Source organism: Ascoidea rubescens (genome assembly GCF_001661345.1).
Source record: "Ascoidea rubescens DSM 1968 unplaced genomic scaffold ASCRUscaffold_8, whole genome shotgun sequence".
Taxonomy (NCBI): domain Eukaryota; kingdom Fungi; phylum Ascomycota; class Saccharomycetes; order Ascoideales; family Ascoideaceae; genus Ascoidea; species Ascoidea rubescens.
Window position 1 is genome coordinate 891771 of NW_017962920.1, and position 25386 is coordinate 917156.

The following is a 25386-nucleotide window of genomic DNA, read 5'->3' on the forward strand; positions in this document are numbered from 1 at the left end:
TGATGCCAATCTTAATCATCTCCAATAATGAAAACACAGCACCTCTTCATGTATTTTCCAGCAGGTAGTTTAAGTAGTTTAAATGTGGAGTAGCTATCTTTTTTTTTTTTTCATCAATAAAAGAAATTTCAATCAAGAAATGTATAAATATCCCATCAGAATTCGTTTTTTCTTCCTATTTTTTATCATTATATATAGCCGCTGATCAACAATCATAATAAATATCAATTAAATTTATAATAACAGTAATAATACTTTTTGTTCTAATAATATCACCAACAAAACCACCCTTATTATCGTCTAATTGCTTTTATTTTCTTTTTCCTCACTTCTATCTCACTGGTTAATCGGTCTATCCATCTAATTGCATTTTTTTTATTTTCTCTCATCGATTCACCATAGTATTAAGTATTCTACTAAATATCCCATTCAATATTCTTTTCCCCATAATATTCACATACTCATACACTCAAAATGTTTACCAATTCCTTTAGATCTAATCCTATAAGAAACCAATTGAGATACAATCTTAAAAATTTCAAAAACCCCAATAACCTCAAAAACCTCAATAACAAACGATTTTACTCTGAAAAATCAAAATACTTTCCCAAGGAATCTCCAAGAGAAGTAATTGGAAGATTTGCTACCTGGGCTGCACTCTTCACGATTGGTTTAGCCTATGGCTCATACAGAACTGTTGACAAAATACATGAACATCCCTTACCACATTTATTCCCAAATTCTTCAATTACTCCCCTTGACGATTTATTAAAACCTGTTTATGGTTCCACTGCTGATTTCGAAAAGGCTTTTAAAGAAGTCATTGAGTTATTGCCAGAAGGCCACACTTCAACCTCCCAATCAGAATTGGATCATCACTCTGATACCTATTGGAACTCTCATCATGCCACTGACGAACAAAGACCTGCCATGATCGTTTGGCCCGAATCAACTGAAGAGGTTTCCAAAATCTTGAAGATTTGCAACAGCTATAAAATTCCTGTGACTCCATATTCTGGCGGTACCTCTTTAGAAGGCCATTTTATTCCAACGAGAGGCGGTATCTGTTTAGATTTGAACAAAATGAATCACATCTTATCGATCAACGAAAGTGATTTGGATATCACATTGCAACCTTCAGTTGGCTGGGAGGATTTGGAAGAGTACTTACATCCAAAGGGCTTATTATTCGGTCCTGATCCTGGCCCAGGTGCTGAAATTGGAGGAATGATTGCTACTTCTTGTTCAGGAACCAATGCTGCAAGATATGGTACAATGAAGGAAAACGTTTTAAGTCTTACTGTTGTCTTGGCCGATGGAACAATCATCAAAACTAAAAAAAGGCCTCGCAAATCTGCTGCTGGTTATAATTTAACTGGTTTATTCATTGGCAGTGAAGGTACTTTAGGCGTGGTAACTGAGGCCACTTTGAGATTGAATGTCAGACCCCAAAATGAAACTGTTGCAGTGGTTCCCTTTCCTTCAATTGAAGATGCTGCCAAATCTGTTGAGCAAATTGTTTCCAAGGGCATCCAAGTCAATGCTGTAGAGTTATTGGATGATGAAATGATGAAATGCATTAATATCTCCGGCGAGACGTCTAAAACCTGGGTTGAAAAACCAACATTGTTTTTTAAGTTAGCCGGTTCTAAAAACGGCTTGAAAGAGATGGTGAGCACTGTTAAAGATATCACCAAAGGCAACAATGGTATTGATTTCGAGTTTGCAAACACTGAAGAGGAAAGACAGGAGTTATGGGCTGCAAGAAAAGTGGCACTTTGGTCAACCATTAATTATGGAAAGACGCTCAATCCTGATATTCAAGTTTGGACCACTGATGTTGCTGTTCCTGTGTCTAAATTGGCCAATGTTTTGAAAGAGACTAAAGACGATATGAAAAAATCAGGTCTAACAGCCACTTTGGTTGGGCATGTTGGGGATGGAAATTTCCATGCTTTCTTGTTATACGATAAAGAGACAAGAAAAACGGCAGAAGATTTAGTGGAAAGAATGGTGCACCGAGCTCTTGAAAATGAAGGTACATGTACTGGTGAGCATGGAGTTGGTTATGGTAAACGAGATTTTTTGATTAACGAAATTGGACAAGATCCAATCAGCTTGATGAGAAAGATTAAAATGGCATTGGATCCAAACCGAATTTTGAATGCTGATAAAGTTTTCCGGATTGATCCAGACGAACCATTAGTTGAGCATAAATGAGTTACTAACAAGTGGTTTTATTCCTTATTTGATAACCGATAATATTTTTTTTTGATTTTATTTTATTTGTGAAAATATTTTCGAGTTATTTTGATTCATTCCCATGTCCTTAGTATTTAAATCTATTTTTCCAAGATTTAGTACTTATTTATCAACTGCATTAACAATTTAAACATATTTTTGATTTGATTTGATTTGTATAATTGGTGATATTGTTAAAACCTATTGTGTATCCTTTTATTTTATTTAGTTTCCAGCTTTCTGTTCTTTTATTTCTTTTATTAATTGTATCACATTGCTCTATTTTTTAATTTTTTTTTTTCATTTCCTTTTTTATTGTTTTTTTTATTTTATAGATTCCTTTATACCATTTGATATATATAGATAATTATAATTTTCATTGTTATTTTTTTTAGAGTAGTAAGTAGTAGTATAATAAGTTGGCGGGAGATGGATAATATTCTGTTTTCTGGATTCATTTGTAGATTGTTTTGTTATCGAATAGCGTATTCAAAGATGGAAGAGAGATATATAAATACGTGTGTTATCTGAAAAGAGAAATGTAGAGAGAAAGGCGTTTTGAAAGAACGCTAGGAACGTTTTAATTCCTTCATAAGAATACAATTGGAAGAGTAGGTTTTAAAATGTATTGGAAATAGTTGGGCAACGCTTAAGAAGGGTTTGAAAACAGTCAAGTATGGTAGCTTTTTAAAGGATTGAAATAAACAAGTTAAGAGGATAGTTTAGTGGATTGAAAATTAGCATTTTGACGAAACAGTCGCCTTTATAATATATATTTTTCTAAAGGATTACTGTTTCAAATTAGATTTCCATTTGGGAGCAGTCCTCAATTGTATTATCTGTTTGACGTGGATGGGTATAATCTATAATCTGGGAATCTGATGTGATTTGATGTGATCTGATTAGTGAAAGTGAGAGGTAGATATAATAGGCTCTGATTAGATGGCAAATATGAAAAGGATAATTAAAACACATTAAATTTGATTAGATAAAGACAGTTTCAAATTAAGCAAAATTAAAAAATGACTCCTTAATCTTAATCTTAATTTTAATTTTAATTAATTCTAATTCTAATCGTGGTTAGTGTTTTTCAATGTTGAGTTGGGAAAATGAATCTGTATACAAGATTTTGAAACAGTGAATATATAAGCAGGCAGTCATTTCAGTAGCTGTTTTGAACAATAAAAGCAGTGTGGCATATTTTCTTGCAAAAAGTAATCTAATCAGCTAATCAGCAAATATTTGGGAATGGACTGCTGAATAGGATACATTTTGGAAGCTCAGTACCAAAGCACTTCAAATTGTTATTATTACTCGCTGAGGGAAACTAAATTTTCACTCTAAAAATATGCCAAAATAATTATTGGCAGTTTGGAAAAGCAGATAAATAATAAACAAGCCCTGATAAGTTTTGCTGAATGGTCTTTGTTGGAAAAATGCTTTTAACTTATTCTGATTTCTGGAGGTTTCAAACAAAAGTTGTGAAGTATTCCAGTTTTTTTGGGCTCGGAAATCAAAAACAAAATTTCACTGTGTTTTCAAGACATTTCTCGAGACCCGCTTCTCTGGTCGGCGCTGATTGTGAGTTGAGAGACGTAAACTAGTGTGATCCAACCTGTGGTTGCGTCTTCCTGCATGTACCTCCCATGGTCACGTGATTAAGAACTTCTTTGTATTACTTTTGCTGAGAGGGTTTTTTTGGAGTTGGAAGGGTTCAAACAGCAGTTCAAAAGTAGCTAAGAAGCAATTCAACATTGGTTAGAACTATTCAAAAACCTCAGCCCGTGGAGCTTATTGGCCAGAGATTGAAGACGAATATTCATTTACCACTATCTTCCTGATTCTGATGGTGTCGTGGAATAAGCTCTGGATCTGCATTTTCTGTTGTGATTTCCTTTGCCAAATGTGCTAATTGTTGGTGATCGACAGAGGATTCGACAATGTTCCAAACTCTATTGATCCAAACTGAAAAGTTTTCCACTTTTCTCTTTCCAACTCCTGAAATCAACCACCTATTATGCAAAAAAATTGCACTTTGCCTGGAACCAAAATAAATCAGGCCAATTTTGCCTGCTAACTTTGAAAATGTATCACTACTCACCATGTCCTTTATGTATTGTCTCCAAGAATTGTCTTGACTATCTTGCTAGAGATCCCAAATTTCGTGTTATTTGCTGAATTGTCACCATGTACTACAATATGTATTGGTATTCTGATATACAAAAGCTAATTTGCTAGTCTTTTGTTTATTAAATGAATTTTTTATTAAAACAATTTCAGCTTTATATTAATACTTGTTTTCCCTTGGTTTTTTTTTCTTTCATTTCCTCTTTATTGTTTTAAAAGTTGTTCCCTTAAATACTTGGTCCAATTTTCCCTCATATTCCCTTTTTTTATTGTTCAACAATATAGCTCGGTTTTGGTTCTCGCAAACAACATTTCTAAAAGTTATTCAACGCATCCCAGATATTATTGAGCTGCTAATTTCCAATTAATACTCACTATTTTTTGAAAATTTTTGTAAAATAACAAAAAAATTGAAGCTAAGAATTTCACTTGCCTCAATTAAATTACCAACTAGTTTCTAGAAAAAAAGAAAGCCCTAATTTTCTCATCATGGATATTGGGAATAACAATAAAAATAGTGGGTTCAGCTATGGAAGTAACGATCCAACAGAGGTCTCTTCAAATGAATTCATACAACACAACAATCGCAGACAAAGTAATGAGAGCTTGAAAGACAGCGACGAGAAGCATTCCAAACATCGCTCAATCACCAAAAGAAACTCATTCATTTCCTCAAAACCTATCGATTATGAGAACTTTACTGGTTACAACCTCGCTGACGACGCTGAAACCAGCAACTCAAACTACCATCGCCAGTCTTCCTCCAACCCAAGGCCCATCAATGATTCAGACAATGACAATCGCTCCCTCAACACCTCCTCCACTGCTTCCACTGTTTATAGACAGGTCTCTTACGAACTACACCAAATCACCTCGCCTCCCCTAGCTAACGAAGTGGGCCATCGTTTGGTTAAAACCCTTTGTGCCTACCAGATTATGATGATTTTGCTTGGTAGTGCTCTTGGTACAGGTCTTACCATCTCCTCAGCTTCCCAACTACAGAAATCAGGTCCGGGCTCTTTGTTCATTGCTTATATTCTTGTTGCCACATTGATCTATTTTGTTGTTGGGGCATTGTGTGAAATGTCCAGTTACATTCCCTTGCCCGATGGTTTTGTTGGATATGCTGGTAGATATGTCGATCCAGCTCTTGGTTTTGCTACTGGTTATGCCTTTTTATTCAGATTTCTAACTGCCATTCCCAATCAAATCACAGCTGGCGCCTTGGTGATTCAGTACTGGGTTCCTAGAGATCAAGTAAATCCTGGTGTGTGGGTCACAATATTTGCAGTCTTGATTGGTTTCATCAATTATATCAACATTTCCAAGTTCGCCGTTGTTGAAACTGTGTTGTCGTCCTTCAAGATCATCACAGTGTTGGGCTTGATTCTCATGTTGTTTTGTATAACCTTGGGAGCTGGTCCTGAAGCTGATGGTCCAATTGGTTTCAGATACTGGAAAAACCCAGGAGCATTTGCGCCCTACGATTCATTGCACCTTGATAACGATGGTGGGAAATTCTTATCCTGGATTACCACTTTAACAGGTAGTGTCTATGCATTTATGGGTATTGAGAATTTTGCCATTATTGTTTGCGAAATATCTAATCCAAGAAAGACCATCCCAAAGGCCTTTAAATTGACATTTACCACTGTGGCTTCATTGTATATCACTTCGGTTTTCCTTTTGGGATTATGTGTTGCATATAACGATGCAGTGCTAGTTGAAGCTGTCTCAAATTCTAGTGGTAACGCAGGAGCCTCAGCATTTGTCGTTGCAATTGAAAACGCAGGTATTCCAATTCTTGACCATATTTTCAACGCCTGTATGCTAGTATTTGTCTTTTCAGCAGCCAACACAGCGTTGTATTTCGGTACCAGAGTCTTGTATGGACTATCAGTCTCTGGAAATGCTGTTCGAATTTTTTCCAAAACTAATCGTCATGGAGTGCCAGTCTACTCGCTATGTTTTTTCTTGATTTTTGATTGTTTGGCTTATATGAATGTAGCAGAGGAGTCTAGAAAGATTTTCAGACATTTCATCAATGTCAGTTCAATGTTGGGGTTAATGGGCTGGACTTCGATTTTCATTTCACACATTAGATTTGTCAAGGCATTCAAAGCACAGGGGTTGGACAGAAAAGCAGACTTGAAATACAAATTACCACTTGCACCATACAGTTCCTATATTGGTTTGGGTGTATCAATTGTTTTATCACTATTGAAAAACTTGAATGTTTTCTTGGATATCAACACTTCTGGATTTAGTTATGAGAATTTCATTAGTGGATATATTGGTATTCCACTTTTTGTTGGATGCTACCTTGGATACAAAATTTACTTCAAGACTGAGTTTATCAGATCCGATTATGTTGATTTGTTTTTTTATAAAGATTACGTCGATGCAGAAGAAGAAGCCTTTTTAAAGGAGAAAAAGGAGAAAGATTTGTTATTAGAAGAGAGAAAGGGCACACTTTACTACAGATTCAGGAAATTGCTTGAACTTATCGAATAAGATACGTTTATAACGAAAGATACCCAATATTTTTTTTATCTTATCTTATTTTATTTTATTTTATTTTATTTTATTTTATTGTTTTGTTTTGTTTTGCTCTATTCTTTATTTTTGTTCTTTGCTCTTTGAGTAAATTCTGGTTTTCTATTTCTCTTCCATTGCTTCTTTTTTCTTCTTTTTCTTCTTTTTCTTCTTTTTCTTCTTTTTCTTCTTTTTCTTCTTTTTCTTCTTTTTATGTTGTTTGCCTTATCTCTTTGTTTTTATTTTCCTTCTTTTCTTCAGTGACCAATCTTTGTTTTGTCTTGTATTTTAGAGTCAGTTTCAACCACTGCTTCACTTCAGTTCTCAGTCTTCCATTTTATTGCTTCCTATGTATCTGCTTTTTCTGAAATTGAATAAACGAATCAATTCTGCTATCTTTGTATATTTTCAGTAGCTTTCTCGACATTAATCAACAGCAAATCAATGATAAATCAACGATAAATCAACATCAAAGCAAATCCGAGCTAAAACATAAACCGCGGTGTCGGCGCTTAATTCTCCGTTGTTTTGCTCACAGCTTTATCTGTATCTCTTCCTCTTCTTCCTCTTCTTCCTCTTCTTCCTCTTCTTCCTCTTCTTCCTCTTCTCTATCTTCGCCATCTTCACCATCACCATCACCATCACCATCACCTTCTTCTTCACCATCTTTTGACAGATCCTGCTTCTGCTGCTTCTGCTGCTTCTGATTCTTCTGCTGGCTCTTTTTGCTGAGGCCTTACTTTTGATCAACTCGTCTTCCACTCTGGCTGCTGGCCTGTATGCCCTCACTGTCACTGGATTCTTTGCTGCTGGCCCAGCTATTTCTCCTTCTCCTTCTCTGCCTTTAGTTCTTCTCTGCTTGAGCAAAACTCCAGACTGCTGAATACTCTCTTTCAACTGTTCTTGCCATGAAACCCCTACAATCAAAGCAGTTCTTTAGCATCTCCTCCACCTTTTCATTGTCTCTTGAGACTTTTATCGATGCTCTAGCAAATGACAGAAAAGACTACTTTCAAAACAGAAGTTATGATCCCCTTCTATTTACCCAGATCTACGATCAAAATTTACACAAATGGTTCAATATCTCCCAAAGTCATAATGACTATCACATCGATAGTGATAATGATAACGATCATGATCATGATATTTTTGATTCTCATGATCTTCATGATCTTAACGACTACCTTCAAACTACAAACCTAAGACACTTACTACTAGATTTTTCCTTCAATGAAACAATTAATCAAATCTTAAAAGATTCAATTCTACTTCAAACCGCAAACCCCCATCATTTATCAATTAATCATACAAACTTGTCCCTACAATTCAGCTTATCTGATCACGATTATCTTTTATTATCAAAACTCTCAATTATAACTGACATTTCAATTTATCTATTCAAAATTTTCATCAATCAAAATGACCAAAATGACCAAAACAATCAAAACAATCAAAGTGATCAAAACAGTATAAGATTGACATCTCACGATTTCCCTCACTCGATTTTTGTTCAAATCCTTGAAAAATTGCCCACAATCGAATTGCTATCCACCTACTGGAACTTCCTTTCTTCAAGATTTGATATCTTTATCAATTTCCATTCTCTCCTAATTAAAAAGCAACCAGGCTCAATGATCTCCCTCACCTGCAATAACCTATTCAAAAAAATCTCAAATTTTGAAAAACTAATCCCCTTCAATTACAACTACTCCCCATTAAAGGGCAACATAATCTTATTCACCTCAAAGATCTTTAAAATAAATGATCTATTTCTACTAAACAAAGAGTGGAGCATCTACAGCAAAAAGGTATCCTACCCCTTTAGCAATAAACCCTGGTTTCAAGACTTTTGGTTCATGCAATCCTCTTTATCAAATCCTTTATTATACATAAAAAATGACCAAGCAATGCTACAACTAAAATCTCTATTCTCCGCTGTTTACCAACAATTTTATGACTTGGAGAGAAATTACCTAATGAAAAGACTCAAATCCGGTAAAAGACATGTATCAATCAATAACAGAATTGATTTCAATAAAATTTCAAACTTACTCAAATCTTCGAAATTAAAATTCTATAAAAAAAAATACTTTAACCCTCTTTTCACCATTCATCCAAATGTATTCGATGTTCAATTGCTGAGTGACCACAAATTTAGGAAAACTATCATGGTCCAATTGTTTATTATCATTTGTTTTTACTTCCAATTAATCGAATCTGTAAAGGATGATTTCATTAAGAATAATATTCCAGAACTAATAAATAAACCAATCAACTTTTTTAACGACATAACTCTATCTCAAAAGGAAACGAATTTCTTTTTTAAATTAAAGAAGGAAATCCCAAAATTATACACAGGAGACTTGAGTTTTCATTTCACCTTACTAACAATAAAAGACGTTAGTGATAATGCCTGGCTAAGATGGAAAATAAAGGGTTGTCCTCTGTTTGAGAAAAAAAAACTATCCTCTGATGAACTAAATCATTTTATATCTCACAATCTAAATTCTCTCCGACAAAATAAACTACCAAATCTTCCGCTATCAATGGGCGATTCAAATATTAATAACATATGGAATAAGCCAAGCAGTATTAATTATCTATCCCAGAACAATAATGAAACTTTTAAAAACCTTGATGAATATTTAAAAAATAAGAAATCTCAATCACAAAATCTCAATCGACCTCAACAAAACCTTGAAATACACCACAAAGAAACTTCAAACTTTTCAACTGAAGATAATCATTTATTGAAAAAATGGCAGAATTTAAGATTCGATAGAAAAAATGGCTCTTGGTTGAAACTGCTTTCTAAAAATTTCCTATTTAAACCACCTCTTTCTTATGATGAACAGTCAATTTTAGTGACTTCAAATGATAATATATCAGAATTACAAAATGGAAGCCAAAGCCAAGATCAGACAATTCAAGAAGAATTTGAGCAGGCAAATCAAAAATTAATGATTGACACTACATATGATCAAAATATTCAAATTAAAGGAAATTCTACAAATCATAATAATAACAATAATAATAACAATAATAATAATAATAATAATAATAATAATAATAATAATTTATGGAAAAATTCAAGGAAAAATTCGAAATTCAGTGAATTTAAATCCAATGATGAACCATATAGCAAAGGAAGTAATAAAGGATCCAATTTTTTTAACCCTAAATTCGATAATTCTGGATCTCCTAATGGAAGTTTTAATCAAAGGAGTAATAGTTTTAACACAAAAAATCATCAATTTGTTCCCAAACAGACCTACAATGATACTTCCCCAGAGGTTTACAATCAAGTTCCACATGATAAAAACAATTTCAACAATACTAAATTTGGATTTAATCAGAAAAATTTTAAAAATAACCATTATCAAAATTCCAGTTATCCAAGTGATCCAATGATGAAATCTAATTCATTTAGAAATCAACAATACCCTGGAAACCAAAAATTTAAACAAACTGGAGGTTATCCTCAACAACAAATTCATAATCAGGAATTTTTAAATGACCATAGATCAAACAGTAACTCTTTTAAAAGCCTCACAGATGATAGATCACTATTAAATATGCCTGGACAAAATACAAAGCCACGTTCAAGAAGTTTTGTTAAATCGAAGAGAAATGAATTTCAACAAGATTATGATTATAATCCAAATGAAAGAGATCCAAATGGCGGTTTAGGCTACGATAATAATAATTCGCATAAAAATAATTTTTATGAAAAGAGTCAATATAATAAACCATATAATAATAATTTTTATAACAATTCATACGAAAACCATTCATATGACGATCATTCATATGATGATCATAATAATGATAACAATTACAATAATCACAACAATCACAATTACAACAATTACAATAATAATGAAAGAAATTCGTCAAATAGAAAAGAAAATAACCAGTTATGGAATAGAAAGAGGCCTTTAAATGATACGTATAATTCTAATGATTATCCCTCTAAAAAGAAAGGAAATCATCTAAACGATTATTACAATAACTATTAATAGGATGAAAAGAATAGAAAGGTAAAAAATCTTCATATATTTATATATATTATTCATCATACATAGGGGCTTTTTTTTGACACAAAAACCAATTTCAATTGATTTTCTTTTTTTTTTGAACCAACCAAAAAAAGTTAAGATATAAATTATACACCAATTATTTAATAAATAATAAAAAAGAAAAAAAATACAAAAGAAAAATTATGTAAAAGTTATTTATTATAAATAAATTCCTACCAATTTCAAAAAATATAAACTAAAAATATAAGGCATAAAAGAAAAAAAAGAGAAATAACTGAAAAAAAATTAAAAAAAAATAATAAAAAAGCAAAGATATGAAAAAACTAGATATCCTTTTTTCTCTCATCATTTACATCTAGATTATTCGGATTTGTTGAAGGTATTGGTGTGCCTGTGATTTCAGAGTTATCTGTGGTATTGGTGCTATTTGATATTGATGACTTTCTTTTTGCTAAATCATCTAAAGATTTAACTCTGTCTAGCAACACTGTTGGTTCGTCATTAAATCTCAAACTTTTTCTTCTTGCGGGAAAACCAGAAGAGGAGCTATTATCATCAGCAGGGACATTATTGCTGTTATCGTTTGGATTATTGATGGGGTTATGATTGTTGGCATTGGAACTTGAAGAGGATTTAATTGTTGATACACCAGTGGCTTGAATATTTTGTACTTCAGGAATTGAAATTGAAACTTCATTTAAAGATATATTATCCAATAAACTATTTGATGATTTAATGTAGGGAATTAATTCAGCAGTTCTTACCCATCTTCTTCTTCTCGTATATTTTGAATAGGAGTCTTCGCTACTGGGCTTTTTCCAGGTATTATCATAAAAGATATAGCCATCATCATTTCGTGGATCCACGACCAATTTCGATTTATGACCCTTTGGAATAGTTAAAGCGCCATCGTTAGTTAGATCTAGTTTCCAATTTTTGTCGACCCATTTCCAGATCATATTATTGAGGTTATCATTATTCGATAGGGTTTCAGGTAATTTGAAATCGTCTGGTGGAAGAGATTCATTTAGGAATTCGTCTGTCCATGGTGCTCTTTCATAACTTAGTAAGTTAGAAGTCCAGCCAATACCTAACCACCTTCTTTGATTTTCATATAGGACATACGTGAAACGAATGGGTTTGCCATAGTTATCAATTGAAGACTTAGCAAAGGGGTCATCGATAGCGGATTGATCATTTGAGGAGAAGAAGGATCTATTTCCGGAGTTGGTGGAGTTATTGCTTATACCTGTATTGTTATTATTATTAAGTTTTAGGAAATTGTTTAGTCTTGAGTTTGAGGAAATTTTATTGAAATTCAAGCCGGTTAAATAGAAGGAGATTAATTTAAAAGTTTTAGATTTCCAAAGAATTCTTCGAATTATTTTGTATTGGATTGAATGATAAGTCAAAAGATGAGTTAATAAGAGTAATATAAGAACCTTTGGCTTGATGAAAAAAAAAGATACGATAATGTAAATTGGAGATAAGAAAACCGTTGTGAATAATAATCTTTTTAAATCATAAGTTGATAGCTTGAGAGAAGTTATTGGGGACAATAGGATTTCTGATTTAATGGAGACGCTTGTTAATAGATTTACAATATTATCTAATTGAACGTCATTTTTGTGAAATTGAGAAGCATCGGAAGCATTGTTTTTTGAAGTATTAGTACTGGGATTTGAGTTAAGATTATTCGAGGATAAATTATTGATGTTGATTTGCTGGATGATATAGAAATAAAGAAATAATAATAGGACAGCCAAGATATGACCAAAGTAGGTTATTATAAATTCAAAATATAGAACTAAAGATATTATAGAGAAAAGAATTGATAAGTTTATGAAGTAATTGTCGTTGGTCCAAGTTAATATACTTAGCAATTTATCGGTTAGAACCAAGTAGGGATAAGCTCTTATCAAGGCCTTGGAGACAGTTGTTGGAGTTGAGGCTAGTAAAGGAGAGGCTTTGGGTAAGAAATTCAACGAAGGGGAGCTGCTATTGATGACATTGCTGTGAGCATGGTTGACGTTGGAGGCCACTGGATCAGAAGATATGTTTGTAAAGGAAGCTCTGGTATCGGCTGGTGTGGAAGAGTGTTTGGAATCGTCCGGAATCGAGACTGAGGCAGAAAGAGGAGGTTGGAGTGAAGAAGAGGGAAGAGAAGAGTTGTGTACGTCAGACATGGTGGAAGGATATCAATCAGCAACAGGTAACCAGCTACAGGCAATTCGATATTCTTCTCAATCAGTGGTTTATCAGTGATTTGCCTTGTTTTGGATTGCTTCAAGATAGCAAAGTGCTGGGATGGGAATATAATGGGGGCGTTACCCTGCCGTGAAGGAGGTGGTTTTTAAGAGGGGGAAGAGAGGGAAGAGAAGAAAGAGAAGAGAAAGAAGAAAGGTGAGCTTCTTGTCGATGGAGTATATAGACTATGGTATACTTAGAATTGGAGGCAGCTAGCCAGACTAATGGGTTTTTTCATGGCTGTTCTCGTTCTCGGTGAGAGGAGAAATCTTGGGATTGAGAGCTGGGTTTTCCACTTTTTTAGCAAGAAACAAATTGAACAAGATCGACTCAAGGGTGTTCATGAAATTGCCAATTAGAAAGATCCAACAGGCTAGACTGATAGAACCATAAGGGTTTCGGGGCAAAGCTAACCAGAACTCGATGGGCTTGGGGAAAATTCCATTGGGCAACCAATAAAGATTGTCATTTGAGTAAAACCATCTTAAATACCAAAGAGGAATGGCAATTGACCAGCTTATAATTGAATTGAATCGCTTTATAGTTTTTTCGTTTTGTGTGATTAGTTTTTTTTCAAGGTTATTAATGTCTGTTTTCATTTTGTTGAAGTTTCTGTCGAGTTTTGTCCATTTTGCATATTGGTCTTGAGCACTTATTTTCAATTTTTCGTGGTGAATATGTTTGAGATTGGCTCTCATAGAATGTAACTCGTTGAAATCAGCATTTTTCCTGAATATTAGCAAATAGTAGTAGTTTAAAAACGAAGAAACGTTGTCGCTGCCTATAAGCTTGATGGTGTGTTTGAGAAGCAACCAGAAAAAGATGAAGAGAAGCGCATCAAACATATTCCTTGCACCTTGCTATTGATATCGGTGTCGATGTTGTTACTGCTGTGGAGGTGTGATTATATATGTGTTGGCCTTAGCTCGGTTGGTGTTCTCAGTATTAGCACAATAGCTGATCACTTCACAGCTCAAAAGCGAACTGGTCTCAAACCGAGCGAAATCCGTTCAGATTGCGTTTTTTCAGATTTCACGCTTCGTGCTTCAATATTGGCATATATTTTAGAACAGATAAAATGGTAAATGCCTGGCGACATAATGCAATTATTTTGAAAACTATAGATTAGATTAAATTAGATTAGATTATAAATATATATATGTAGCTCAATATATATCAGTTATATCTTGAATCGCTTATTTTCTTGATTTAGCTTCGTAGGTCTTTCTTTGGGTTTTAGCTCTTGAATATTGAGAGGCCTTTTTAACTGCAACAACTCTTAAATCTTCTCTGTAGCCCTTGACAGTGTTTGAAACTGCTAAAGCAACCCTTCTGCTGGATTTGCCACTTTTGAATGATTGAGTGTAGACTGATTGAGATGGTTTGTTTGAACTTTTTTGGGTTCTGGTTTTGAGAGTGATTCTATCATCAACTTCGCTAACACCAACAGCCTTATCATTAGCTAATCCACTGGAGGTTCTAGAGTTTTTGTTAGTTACATTCAATGGATCTTTGGAAAAAGTGAAATTTCCACGTTTAACCAAGAAAGCTGATTGGTTTTTGGTTATTTCCCAAATTAAATCATTAGAAACGTTAGAATAGGCCATTTTGTTTAGTAATATTCAAGCAGAGTAATGATTTCTAGAAATTTTTGCAAATATCAATGTCAATTATCAATTGTCGACTATCAAGCACCAATTGGATTTCTGGTTCGTTACTTCCTTTCGCTGGAACTGAAAAATTTTCAGGAGATGAAAACCTGAGGTGAGTGGCAGTTGCGAGCACTGCGGTTATATAGTATTACCCTGTCTACAGCAGAGACCAAAAATACGGATGTAAAAATAAAATAATTAGCTAATCAAAAGCAGTACAGTGATTACCTAAGTTTGATGTTGTGACCTTCGATAACCGACCTCCGGCCGTTTGTTACGAGTTAATACACTTTCGAGCATTCGTTCTAGTCGTTCAAATCCGGATGCAACATTCGATTCAATTAACTCAACTCTCTGATTTAATTCATTAATGTTGGAAGCGTTTGGTGAAGTATCAAGTTCCTCTTCGTTTTCACTATCAGCGTTCTTGACATGAATGCTGATTTTGACAGTCGTCGAAGGAAGGATAGAGATTTCTTCTAGTGCTCATGACTTAGTAGACTTCTCTTTCCTTTTCCTCTTGGTTTATTTTATTTCTATCTAGCTATTTAGTGATCATATTTATATTGTTTGGATTGCAATCTTCATCAAGGTATTTTTGAATTAAATGTTTTTTGCGGAAACACAATTTTCGTTTCATAAGTGGTTAAGTCTTGTGTATTTGGTTTGGGCAACGGATCATAATTGCTTCACGAACGTCCGAGTTCGGATTGTGTTTTCCGGCCACACCTCGTGCAACACTTGAACCGCGGTAAGAAATAAATGCGCGTATTTTTACTTTTTTAGGGCTATTTGTCGATAAGACTTGCCGATGATCGAATAATCCGATTCTAAATTATCTGATTTTGAACTATCTGGTTATTTAATTCAAAATCTCTCACATTTCCCAAAAACTATAAAACAAAAAAATGAAATCCACATAAATTTAAATTTAACAGTAGAACAACTAAAATCATAATCATAAACATAAAGCAATCAAAATATAAAAAAAATACTTCAAATTTTACCAAAATACAGAAGATATAAAAAAAATTAAAAAAAAATTAATTTGGCTTATTGTTATTATTATTTTCTGCGTTGTTTGCATTGTTTGCATTATCTGGCTTTCTATTCCTACTTAAACCATTTAATAACTGTGTATTGTTCAATATTGCTGCAACTGCAGGCCGGCTTCTGAGATTATTTTCCATAGTTAGTCTATTGATGTTCACACCATTATTATTAAGATTAAAGTTACTAAAATTAAAATTGTTTGCTCCATTGTTCAGGCTGCTACTATTATTGTTTCTTCCATTATTATTATCTGCATTATTACTTGCCATATTAACATTACTGTTAGGCACTATATTATTATTATTATTATTATTATTATTATTATTATTATTATTATTATTATTATTATTGCTGTTATTATTATTGCTATTATTACCTAAATTTGCATTATTTCCTGGGTTATCACTCATGTTATTCCCCACAATATTTAAATTATGCATCAGAACATTGAAGGTTTCATTATTGCCTGGATTTTGTTGAACTTTAGTCGAAACGTCCTCCTTATCCTTTTCAGCTTTTGTAACTTTTGTTTTCTTCTTTTTTGTCAGATATGTTCTTTTTGGTTTACTTCCAGTACCTTGAGCTGATTTAGACCCCTTCCCCGGAAGTGTTTTACCCGCTATAGAAGGACTGCTATTATTAGACGTTTTTTTACTTCTCTTTTGTTTAGGTTTTGTTACTTTCTTGCCATTAATCAAAGGCGAAGTAGCAGCTGATTGACTTTTACCACCAGAACCACTTGACTTCAAATTGATACTTGAAGATCCCGAACTGCCAGGCAAGTTCAATGAATTGACAATTGGTGTGCTCATTTTAGATGTATTTCTCAGTGCTGTCATCGGTTTAACATTTGCCTCACGATTAAATTCATTTTTCAGATTGTTATTATTATCACCATCGGTATTATTATTATTTTCATTATTATTACCATTACTATTGTTATTGTTACTATTATCACCATTCATACCTACTTGCATAGCATTTGAATTTGAGGTTAAACTGGATGAATTTTCCGTTTTTTGGTTTTGATGTGGCCCTAATGGTCGACCTTGCATATGAACTGCTGAGTTTTGTTGCATAAGACTCTGAACACTCATTCGTTTTTTTTCTTGTTTTTTGGCATTATAGTTTTGAAGTGTTCTCAACCTCATAAATTTCGAAGTCTCATACCCAGAATTTAATGAATCATAACTACCATTAGAAGAACTATTTCTGGTGGCAAACGACATCATTTTTTCATACTCAGAATCAAATCTTGATATATCTTCATGTAATTCTCTTAGTTCGTTTTTAAACTCTTTGCGATGCAAATGTTGAATATTAATTTTATTTTCATTTTTCCCCTCATCACAAGTTTCAATCTTTGGATATTCAATCGGAGGAATCAACATATCTGAACAATTTTGAAATGGATTCAAAGGAACAGATAAATCCAAATTTCTTTTAGTAGCTGACAAAATTTTGCTTTCAAATTGCAATGTATAATGATCTGGTATTTTAGGATTTTTTTCCACTTTATATAACATTTCATGAAAGGATGTCAAATCACTTGGTTTCAATACAACTCGATATGATTTTCCTTGCTTTTTTTTTTTTTTCTTTTTATTGTTATTGTTATTGTTATTGTTATTATCATTATTATTATTGCTACTGTTGCTGTTGTTATTACTGTTACTATTGGTATCATTTTTATTTCTATTCAAATTGTTGTTTTTCTCATTTTTTGAAATTTTCCGCTTCAGAGATACCTTTTTTTTATTATCATGTCTATGATCAATAACTTTTAAAATAAGACATCCATTGAATGTTCTAATTGAACCATTACTAATAAGTTTAACCAAAGATGGATGGATTTTTTCGATTGCAACAAATTTTAGAAATTCTTTGATTAAAGGACTGGAAAATGATATAATATTATCTTGATGACCAAATTTGTAATAATTATCATGAATATTTAATTCAATTGAACAAAAATTTTTATTGCATTTTTCTAAAATATCTTCTGAGCTTTCAAGAAATTTAAAATTTTTCAAAAACTCCATTTTTTGTGACAAACTACTAAAGTTGCTTAGGAAATTTTTTGGTTTTAACATTTGATTTGATAATTGTTGCTGATGCTGCTGTTCCTGTTGTTTTTTTCTGAGCATTTCGATTTTTTCGGGTGTGAGTTGACTGATGGGAATTAATTTATTATTGATTTTTATAAAAGAGCTGGCTGGACTATTGGTATTGCTGCCTATCATCTGATTATTTGGAATTCTTATACTTGTTTTATTTGAATTATTCAAGTTGACTTTGTTGGATTTATTTACTTGATTAATTTGGTTAGTTTGATTAACCTGGTTGACTTGATTAACTTGATTAACTTGGTTGACCTGATTCACTTGGTTGACTTGGTTAACTTGATTGACTTGATTGACTTGATTAACTTGATTAACTTGATTAACTTGATTGACTTGATTGATTTGGTTTACTTGATTGGTCTGATTGACTTGATTGATTTGGTTTACTTGATTGGTCTGATTGACTTGGTTAGCCTGGTTAACCTGGTTGACTTGATTTATTGGGCTAATCTCATTAATGTGGTTGACTTGATTGACTGGGCTAATCAGATTAATTTGAGTGCCTTGGAGAGCTTGATTTACTCTGTTTACTTGATTAACTTGATTGACCTCATTAACTTGGGTTGGTTGGTTGATTGGGCTGATCTTATTGATTTGATTGACTTTGTTTCCTTCATTAATTTTAGTCGATTGATTATTTTGATTAACGCGATTACCTTTTGCGACCTTTGTGATTTTACTAGCTTGGTTATTTTGGGTCATTGAGTTTTTTCTATTAACTTGAATTTGTTTATTTGGTTGATTTGGAAGATTTGGAAGATTTTCCACATTTAAATTGGGCGAGTTGATACGGCTTGTAACGTTGCTATTCGATACAAGGGTATTAAGTGGCATATTAGGACTCATTTGATTAACTATAGGCACATTAACCATGTTATTCACTATAGGGCTATTTAAATTTATATTATTATTGTTATTGTTATTGTTATTGTTATTGCTATTGTTATTGTTATTGCTATTGTCATTGTTATTATCATTAGTATTATTAGAATTATTATTATTGTTCGGAACTACTTGATTTATTGGACTTTTTATTATATTATTATTTGTGTTTTGGTTATTTATTTGATTTGCTCGTTTAAAGAAAATTGAGTTCAATGCATTTTGATTAATACCATTAATGCCATTAATATTACCAAGATTCATATTGTTCATATTGTTTATGTTCATATTGCTCATATTATTCATATAGTTGATATTATTCATATTCATATTATTTAAATTATTTCTGTTGTTTTGGTTATGTAATAGACTTTGTCTTTTAGCTAATTGAATTTTAATTTGTTGAATTTGCAAGGGAGATAAGTTGCTTGGATTTATATTTCTCCAATTAATATTTTTTAAGTTGACGTTATTTAAATTTTTGATCATATTATTGTTATTAATATTATTATTATTGCTATTTCTATTGTTATTGTTATTAATGTTATTGGTGTTGTTATTACTATTGTTATTATTGATATTGTTGTTGTTGTTGTTGTTGTTGTTGTTGTTGTTGTTGTTGTTGTTATTGGTATTGTTATTGTTAATATTATTTCTATTATTTATGTTCAAATTGTTAAGATCATTTATATTTGCAGGGATATTGCTTGGACTGTTTTGATTATTCTGATTATTTTGGTTTGTTTTGTTATTTTGATTATTTTGTTGACTTCTTTGTAAAAGCAAAAACTTTTTATACAATTCCGGGTTAGCTGACAATGGAGCACCATTAATACTCAATGTGTTTAAATTGATTCCACTGAGTTGAGATAGACCATTGCCATTACCCATATTATTGAAATTGTTGAAATTTGGATTCATGTTATTCATGTTAATGTTGTTTACGTTATTGACGTTTCCCATGTTGTTGATATTGGCAAGAGTTAAATTATTCATATTCATATTCATATTCATGCTCATGTTCCCCATGTTAGCCATGCTATTGACGTTATTCATGTTCATGTTGTTGATATTTCCCATATTTCCCATGTTGTTCATGTTTCCCATATTGTCCACATTTCCCATGTTACTCATGTTCATATTGTTCATCTTGTTCGAGTTACTCATGTTATTGATATTAAAATTGTTGAGATTGAGATTGTTCATATTGTAGATGAGTAGCCTGGAGTAAAATTGTTGTCAAGAGAGGATAGCCAAAAACCGACAGAGCAGAAACAACGGAGAGAAACAAAGATAAATGGGCAACAACTAGAGCAGCCAGCAGTCTCTGATTGACACTTGAACCAGTTGCAACAGCTTCAGGTGCTGATTGATTATCTCTGGATGTGAATCAGGAATAACCAGGAATAACGAAGAGAAGACAATCAGCTGCACCGAACAACAAAAGCCTGAAACAAATCCAACCCAAAAACCACGCACGTGTAGCTCCGCGCCAACGGACAATATGCGGAGACGCTGGTCACGTGTGGTAGAGACTCTTAGTATGTCTAGTTTGCGATAGTCTGCAGGAGGCCGCAGGCAACTAATCCACCGTTGAGGTGTGTTGTATATCTCAAAAGAAGTTTCGCTTTCAAGTGTGGGTGTTTTTACCAAATATTTTATTCAACCAATTGATCAACAACTAGAAAGAATAATTTGAGATTTTGCATCAAACCAAAAGATTGAGTATCTTACTTGGAAGAAATTTTGAGTATTTATATTTTCTTGATAAATAATTATGTTGAATTCTACTATCTTAGTTTAATTTTAGTTTAATTTCTGTTTGGTTATGTTTTTAACCAATTTATAATACACAAATTCCAAACGAAATTAAATATAACCTCTAACAAAACTCAAAGAAACGTTTCTGTGAAATAAGGTAGTGAAACCATATACTCTAAACGGCAATTGATACATCATGCATTTACAAGTGGGTGACTGTATCAATTCAATGCATTGCGGTGAAGTGCAGCTCAACTGCTTTTTACTTTCTTCCAGTTATAAAAAGCACTCAACTTTAAACATTAAAGATCTATTATTATTCCAACACTAACTGATTTGTGATACAAAATATCCAATTATTAATACTTGCAACTTTTCGGGTGACCCTGTTAGTATCGAAAGCAAAATATCTACAATTTTTTAATCTTCGGAAGAAGTATTTCTATATTATTGAGTTGCATATTTATGTTCATGGCGTAAAATGTTTCAAACTAACAAAACATTTTTCCAGATTGAAAGCAATAAGATTTTGTTGTTCTGGAGTCTCTTGTTCTGTGTAGCTATGCAATTGACCGAAATTAAAGAGTGTATTTTTATCAAGCAATTGCATTTCAAAAATTGCACATTGTGAAGAGTTAATTTGGAAATATTAGATCTGAGCGACAATAATATCAGCAAACTTAAAAATTTTAAATATTTAACACAATTGGCACAATTAAAAACCGTTGATTTGAGCAGTAATAAAACAGTTATAAAATCCTTTAATGAGATATCACATATCAAAATGCTGAATTTGAGTGATAATGAAATATCAGATTTTAAAAACTTTAAAGAAATATTGCGGATTGAAATGCCAAATCTCAGTAATGACTACATTTCCTGAATTAAACAGTTAAAAACGTACTATGAATCCTGGCTCCAACTTGAAAAATATTATCCCAATGAAAAAGATGCCGAAATGTTCAAGAGGAATGAGAATATGTTGAAAATAGCTTTGAGTGCTAATAAAATTGAATATAGTAAGAGACTGAAGGATCTTTCTAAAAAATGCAAGATCACATTCTTGTTAGAAAATGATAAACCATATTCACTTGAAAAATCTTTTTTTTACCATTCTCCACAATTTGCAGTTTAGGAATATCATAATAATTTTTAGAGATAAGTAGTATATTTTTAAATAAATAGTTTCAATCGAAAAACACTTTCAAAAATCCCCATCCTCAATGAGATATTTTAGCTCACGCACAGATATCAATCTTCAGTTCAATTGTGTATAATTTGAATACTAACATTAATTTGAGAGTTGTTTTTATGTTTGTAATATCCGTTAAATAATGAATATAGAAACTTTATGTATTGTAATCAATGATATTATTTACCATTATAGTAGTGGCAGTATTAATAAAACGAACAAATAACATTACAGTGAGCTCCAAACCTTTTGGGCCAAAAAGGTTGCTGAGTCGTTGTATATTTATTTCCTTTTTTGGGATTTCTCTTTAATCACTATGTAATTGTTCTCTCTGTCGATTATCCAATGATTACACAATTTCAACCTGGACCTGGCTGATCCGTACTTGTCGACAATGTAGTCAAGATCAATATCTTCTACATTTAATAGGAAATCCTTTTCAAAATCACTGATCTTGATCCGGGGATAGCAGCTGTTTATATGAAAGATCAAATAAATTATATTCATGTTAATGCCAAATTTTCTCAATAGGTTCAAATAACTTAGGTTTAAATTGGTTTCCAATATTTTATATGTCTCAAACCATTTGTAGAAGCTTCTTGCACTGATTGAGTTGATAAAACTTAGTATAACGTTGTCATTAATCTCATATCTATAGTATAACTTGTAGCAAAGATTGATATTAAGATCGTTACTAAAAATCTCATTCAATTCTTGAATGTTGTGTATTTCATCTGTTTTATTAATTCTATTGTTGAAATGCAATAGGTGTAGAATATAGATACTTATAATCTCTTTAATTTCGTACTCCATTAATAACATTTGTTTATCGTCGTTATTTATAACATTGGAGATCAAAAATAATATTGAGGGCAAATAAGTTTCGTAGTATCCCAAACTGACTGCAATTTTAATTGAATATAAATACACTTTTATTGTAAACTCATCGATTTCATTGTTCAATAAGCTTTCTCTCAAGATTCTTAATTCAAATAGTGTCTTTTCAACAGCATTTTCTTTCTCAGTTTTAACTTCAACATTATTTGTACTTTTTATTTGATTTTTATGCTTGCTTCCACTATTTTGTATTTGCATCTCCTTTTCCGTTGCCTGATCTTTTTCTGTATCTCTTTCAGTTTCACTATCTTCAAATAATCTATTTAATTCTTTGTTTTTGTTTTCTGTTATACTTTTCAAAAAATCCCTTTGAATTTTCTCAAAGTATTTGATCCTCAATTCATATGATTTCTGCAATTTATTGTTATCATTATTTCTACTGATCAATCCATATTCCTCACTATTATTTTCAGCTTTATGATTATTGCCGCTACTACTATTAAACCTTAAATATCTCTTTGTTTTTGAGCTTGAATCATTAATCAATTCCTTGTCTCTGTTATAAATATAATGTGATTTGTTCCCACCATTACTGTTTTTATAACTGTTTGAATCGTTATCTTTATGATGAAAATTACTATGGTTGTTATTATATTTTGATGATTTACCATAGTACTTTTTTTTTGATGCTATTGGAGCAGTCTTGAAGTCATTCAATGAAGACGATGAAAATGAAGGAGATGGAGATGGAGTTCTGTTAGTTATATTTCTATCATCTCCATCCATATCTTGCTCAGCATATCCTTCGTTGTTATTCTTTTGAAAATTGCTCCTAGCTCTGTATCTGCTATATGGCCTGTTGTAATATCCTTTGTACTGTCTTTCAACCATGCCCAACAACCACTAAGCACTTAGATCAAAATTTGTCTCGCCACCAAACAACCGACTCCCAATTAACACTCGACACCAGACTCCCATTGCCATTTGTTTCACTATACTTTAAGTGATTCCATCAACTGCATCACAGCACAAACGCACTTTTGTTCTGCGCGTCTCCGTCGCCGACGAAGCCCGGCTGGAAAATTTATTTTTTGTTTATAAGAAATGGAACAAAGAATGGAGAAGGGAGAAGAGAACAATTACCAGAACTGGTTCCAGCTTAACGTCGAGAGATTGTCCAATATGAGTGCTGCCAAAATAGACTCAGCTCAGGTCAACAACCAAGGCGACGATGAAGTCTTTGAGTTGAAACCAATGAACTTCAATCCTTACGTTTTACAAAGAATCGCCCCTGATCTATTGCTCAAGAAATATTTAGACTTGAACATAAGACCCTCTTTGAGATCTTTTAACGAGTTCAAGTCCATCCAAATAAACGATAGTAATTTGCAGGACAATCAGAATTTGCTTGCAAAGACCACTGTTAAAAATGGCAATACCATTGTGATATGTGGTATATTTGCCAAAATCACTGAACAATCTTTAACTTCAGATTCAAGCATATTGGAATCAAGTCAATTATACAACGAAATATATGAGAATGATCCAAGCAATCAAAACCAGAATACAAATAGCGAATTCATGCCAATATATCCGATTATCGAAATAGCTAGAGGAAGATTTGGTGCGCCTACTGATGAAGAGATGATTTTGGCCAAGAAGTTGTATAACTTGATATTAAATTCAAGATTAATTCCTAAATCTTCATTAAAGATCAATTTGGGTATAAAATTCACAGACCCAATTACCAATAAAGAAACAACATACTATAGTAATGCCGATGATGAAAAAAATCTGGAAAACAAAGAATTCAATCTAAATGATTTTAAACCCAAAAATAATTTCAACTTTAATTTACATGCAACTTTTAAGATATTCAATAGAGAAGGACCATTGTTCGATATAATTTATTCAACTCTTTTGAAAACTTTGCAAAATGTTCATCTACCCAACGTTTACATTGATGAACAAAATGCTTACTTGTCAAATATTCTTAACAACAGTGCTCACAGCAATATAAATACAAGCAGAAATAAAAATAAAAATAATTTGATTGAGGATGACTTGAGTTTGATCTGTGATGATTCAAATACTTATCCATTAATTTTGAATCAGAGCATCATTGGGTTCAGTTCAACTTTTGGTTTTATTGATAGGATAAAGTCTGAGCCACACAATGAAAATAATATTTCTCCCAATGATAATGATGATAAAGAAACCGTATTGTTGTGCGATATTGAAGGTGAGGCCGAAGAAACTGAATGTTATTCTAGAGTCAATATAATTCCAATAAATAATCAAAATGACAGCGATGATAATGATGAATTCACATATTTTAGTATCACTGGAGGTGGTTCAAAAATAACCAAGCAATTACTAAGAAAAGCTGTTTGGTTATCGAAACAAAGATCGAAATATTTACAGTCTTTATAAAATCTATAGAGCATTAAAGTGACATCACTGTAACGACTATAAGCTTTTTACATTAATATATAAATAAACGAAGAATTGATTTTCTTCAACTGTATTATCCTCCACTAGCTTATTAAAATCATCTAATGTACAAATTTTATTATTTTAATTATATATTGAGTGGACTATATAAGCATAATAGATATACATCATAGAGGAATATATAGTAACTAAAATAATATAATATAATTAACCAATATTAGTAAGCGTCAAGTAATCATTGC

At 32.3% G+C, this 25386-nt stretch overlaps 9 protein-coding genes across 9 annotated transcripts; 4 read left to right on the forward strand and 5 right to left on the reverse strand.

Annotated features, from left to right (window-relative positions):
• Positions 1–247: 247 nt before the first annotated feature.
• On the forward strand, positions 248–2631 carry ASCRUDRAFT_155289 (D-lactate dehydrogenase, oxidizes D-lactate to pyruvate, transcription is heme-dependent). Its single transcript, XM_020189340.1, has one exon. It carries the CDS (start codon positions 475–477, stop codon positions 2218–2220), a length of 1746 nt encoding a protein of 581 aa, XP_020046883.1. The 5' UTR covers positions 248–474; the 3' UTR covers positions 2221–2631.
• Positions 2632–5244: 2613 nt separating this feature from the next.
• ASCRUDRAFT_18582 (dicarboxylic amino acid permease) lies at positions 5245–6789 on the forward strand (the record flags this gene model as incomplete). The annotated part of the gene is made up of 1 exon (XM_020189548.1): positions 5245–6789. A coding segment is annotated over one exon (1545 nt), but the record flags the coding sequence as incomplete, so codon positions are not given.
• A 702-nt stretch (positions 6790–7491) lies between these two features.
• Positions 7492–11227, forward strand: ASCRUDRAFT_76528 (uncharacterized protein). Its single transcript, XM_020193504.1, has one exon. The coding sequence runs from the start codon at positions 7812–7814 to the stop codon at positions 10920–10922; it is 3111 nt and encodes a 1036-aa protein (XP_020046885.1). The 5' UTR covers positions 7492–7811; the 3' UTR covers positions 10923–11227.
• A 459-nt stretch (positions 11228–11686) lies between these two features.
• On the reverse strand, positions 11687–13030 carry ASCRUDRAFT_22727 (PEX28-32 family peroxisomal membrane protein; the record flags this gene model as incomplete). The annotated part of the gene is made up of 2 exons (XM_020189753.1): positions 11687–12552; positions 12619–13030. Coding segments are annotated over 2 exons (1278 nt in total), but the record flags the coding sequence as incomplete, so codon positions are not given.
• A 240-nt stretch (positions 13031–13270) lies between these two features.
• On the reverse strand, positions 13271–14252 carry GET1 (GET complex subunit GET1). Its single transcript, XM_020189342.1, has one exon. It carries the CDS (start codon positions 14033–14035, stop codon positions 13412–13414), a length of 624 nt encoding a protein of 207 aa, XP_020046887.1. The 5' UTR covers positions 14036–14252; the 3' UTR covers positions 13271–13411.
• Positions 14253–14386: 134 nt separating this feature from the next.
• Positions 14387–14797, reverse strand: ASCRUDRAFT_8776 (ribosomal protein L28e; the record flags this gene model as incomplete). Its single annotated transcript, XM_020194977.1, has 1 exon — positions 14387–14797. The coding sequence occupies one exon, from the start codon at positions 14795–14797 to the stop codon at positions 14387–14389; it is 411 nt and encodes a 136-aa protein (XP_020046888.1).
• A 745-nt stretch (positions 14798–15542) lies between these two features.
• Positions 15543–20219, reverse strand: SPT20 (Spt20p). Its single transcript, XM_020193505.1, has one exon. It carries the CDS (start codon positions 20104–20106, stop codon positions 15886–15888), a length of 4221 nt encoding a protein of 1406 aa, XP_020046889.1. The 5' UTR covers positions 20107–20219; the 3' UTR covers positions 15543–15885.
• Positions 20220–22135: 1916 nt separating this feature from the next.
• Positions 22136–23581, reverse strand: ASCRUDRAFT_71061 (uncharacterized protein; the record flags this gene model as incomplete). Its single annotated transcript, XM_020191882.1, has 1 exon — positions 22136–23581. One exon carries the CDS (start codon positions 23579–23581, stop codon positions 22136–22138), a length of 1446 nt encoding a protein of 481 aa, XP_020046890.1.
• A 291-nt stretch (positions 23582–23872) lies between these two features.
• Positions 23873–25123, forward strand: RRP43 (exosome non-catalytic core subunit RRP43; the record flags this gene model as incomplete). Its single annotated transcript, XM_020190633.1, has 1 exon — positions 23873–25123. The coding sequence occupies one exon, from the start codon at positions 23873–23875 to the stop codon at positions 25121–25123; it is 1251 nt and encodes a 416-aa protein (XP_020046891.1).
• Between the last annotated feature and the right edge of the window lie 263 nt (positions 25124–25386).

Excerpts from the sequence above, each read along its gene's own strand:
- ASCRUDRAFT_155289 (XM_020189340.1), top strand. The coding sequence starts at position 475 with ATGTTTACCAATTCCTTTAGATCTAATCCTATAAGAAACCAATTGAGA.
- ASCRUDRAFT_76528 (XM_020193504.1), top strand. The coding sequence starts at position 7,812 with ATGAAACCCCTACAATCAAAGCAGTTCTTTAGCATCTCCTCCACCTTT.
- GET1 (XM_020189342.1), bottom strand. The coding sequence starts at position 14,035 with ATGTTTGATGCGCTTCTCTTCATCTTTTTCTGGTTGCTTCTCAAACAC.
- SPT20 (XM_020193505.1), bottom strand. The coding sequence starts at position 20,106 with ATGAACAATCTCAATCTCAACAATTTTAATATCAATAACATGAGTAAC.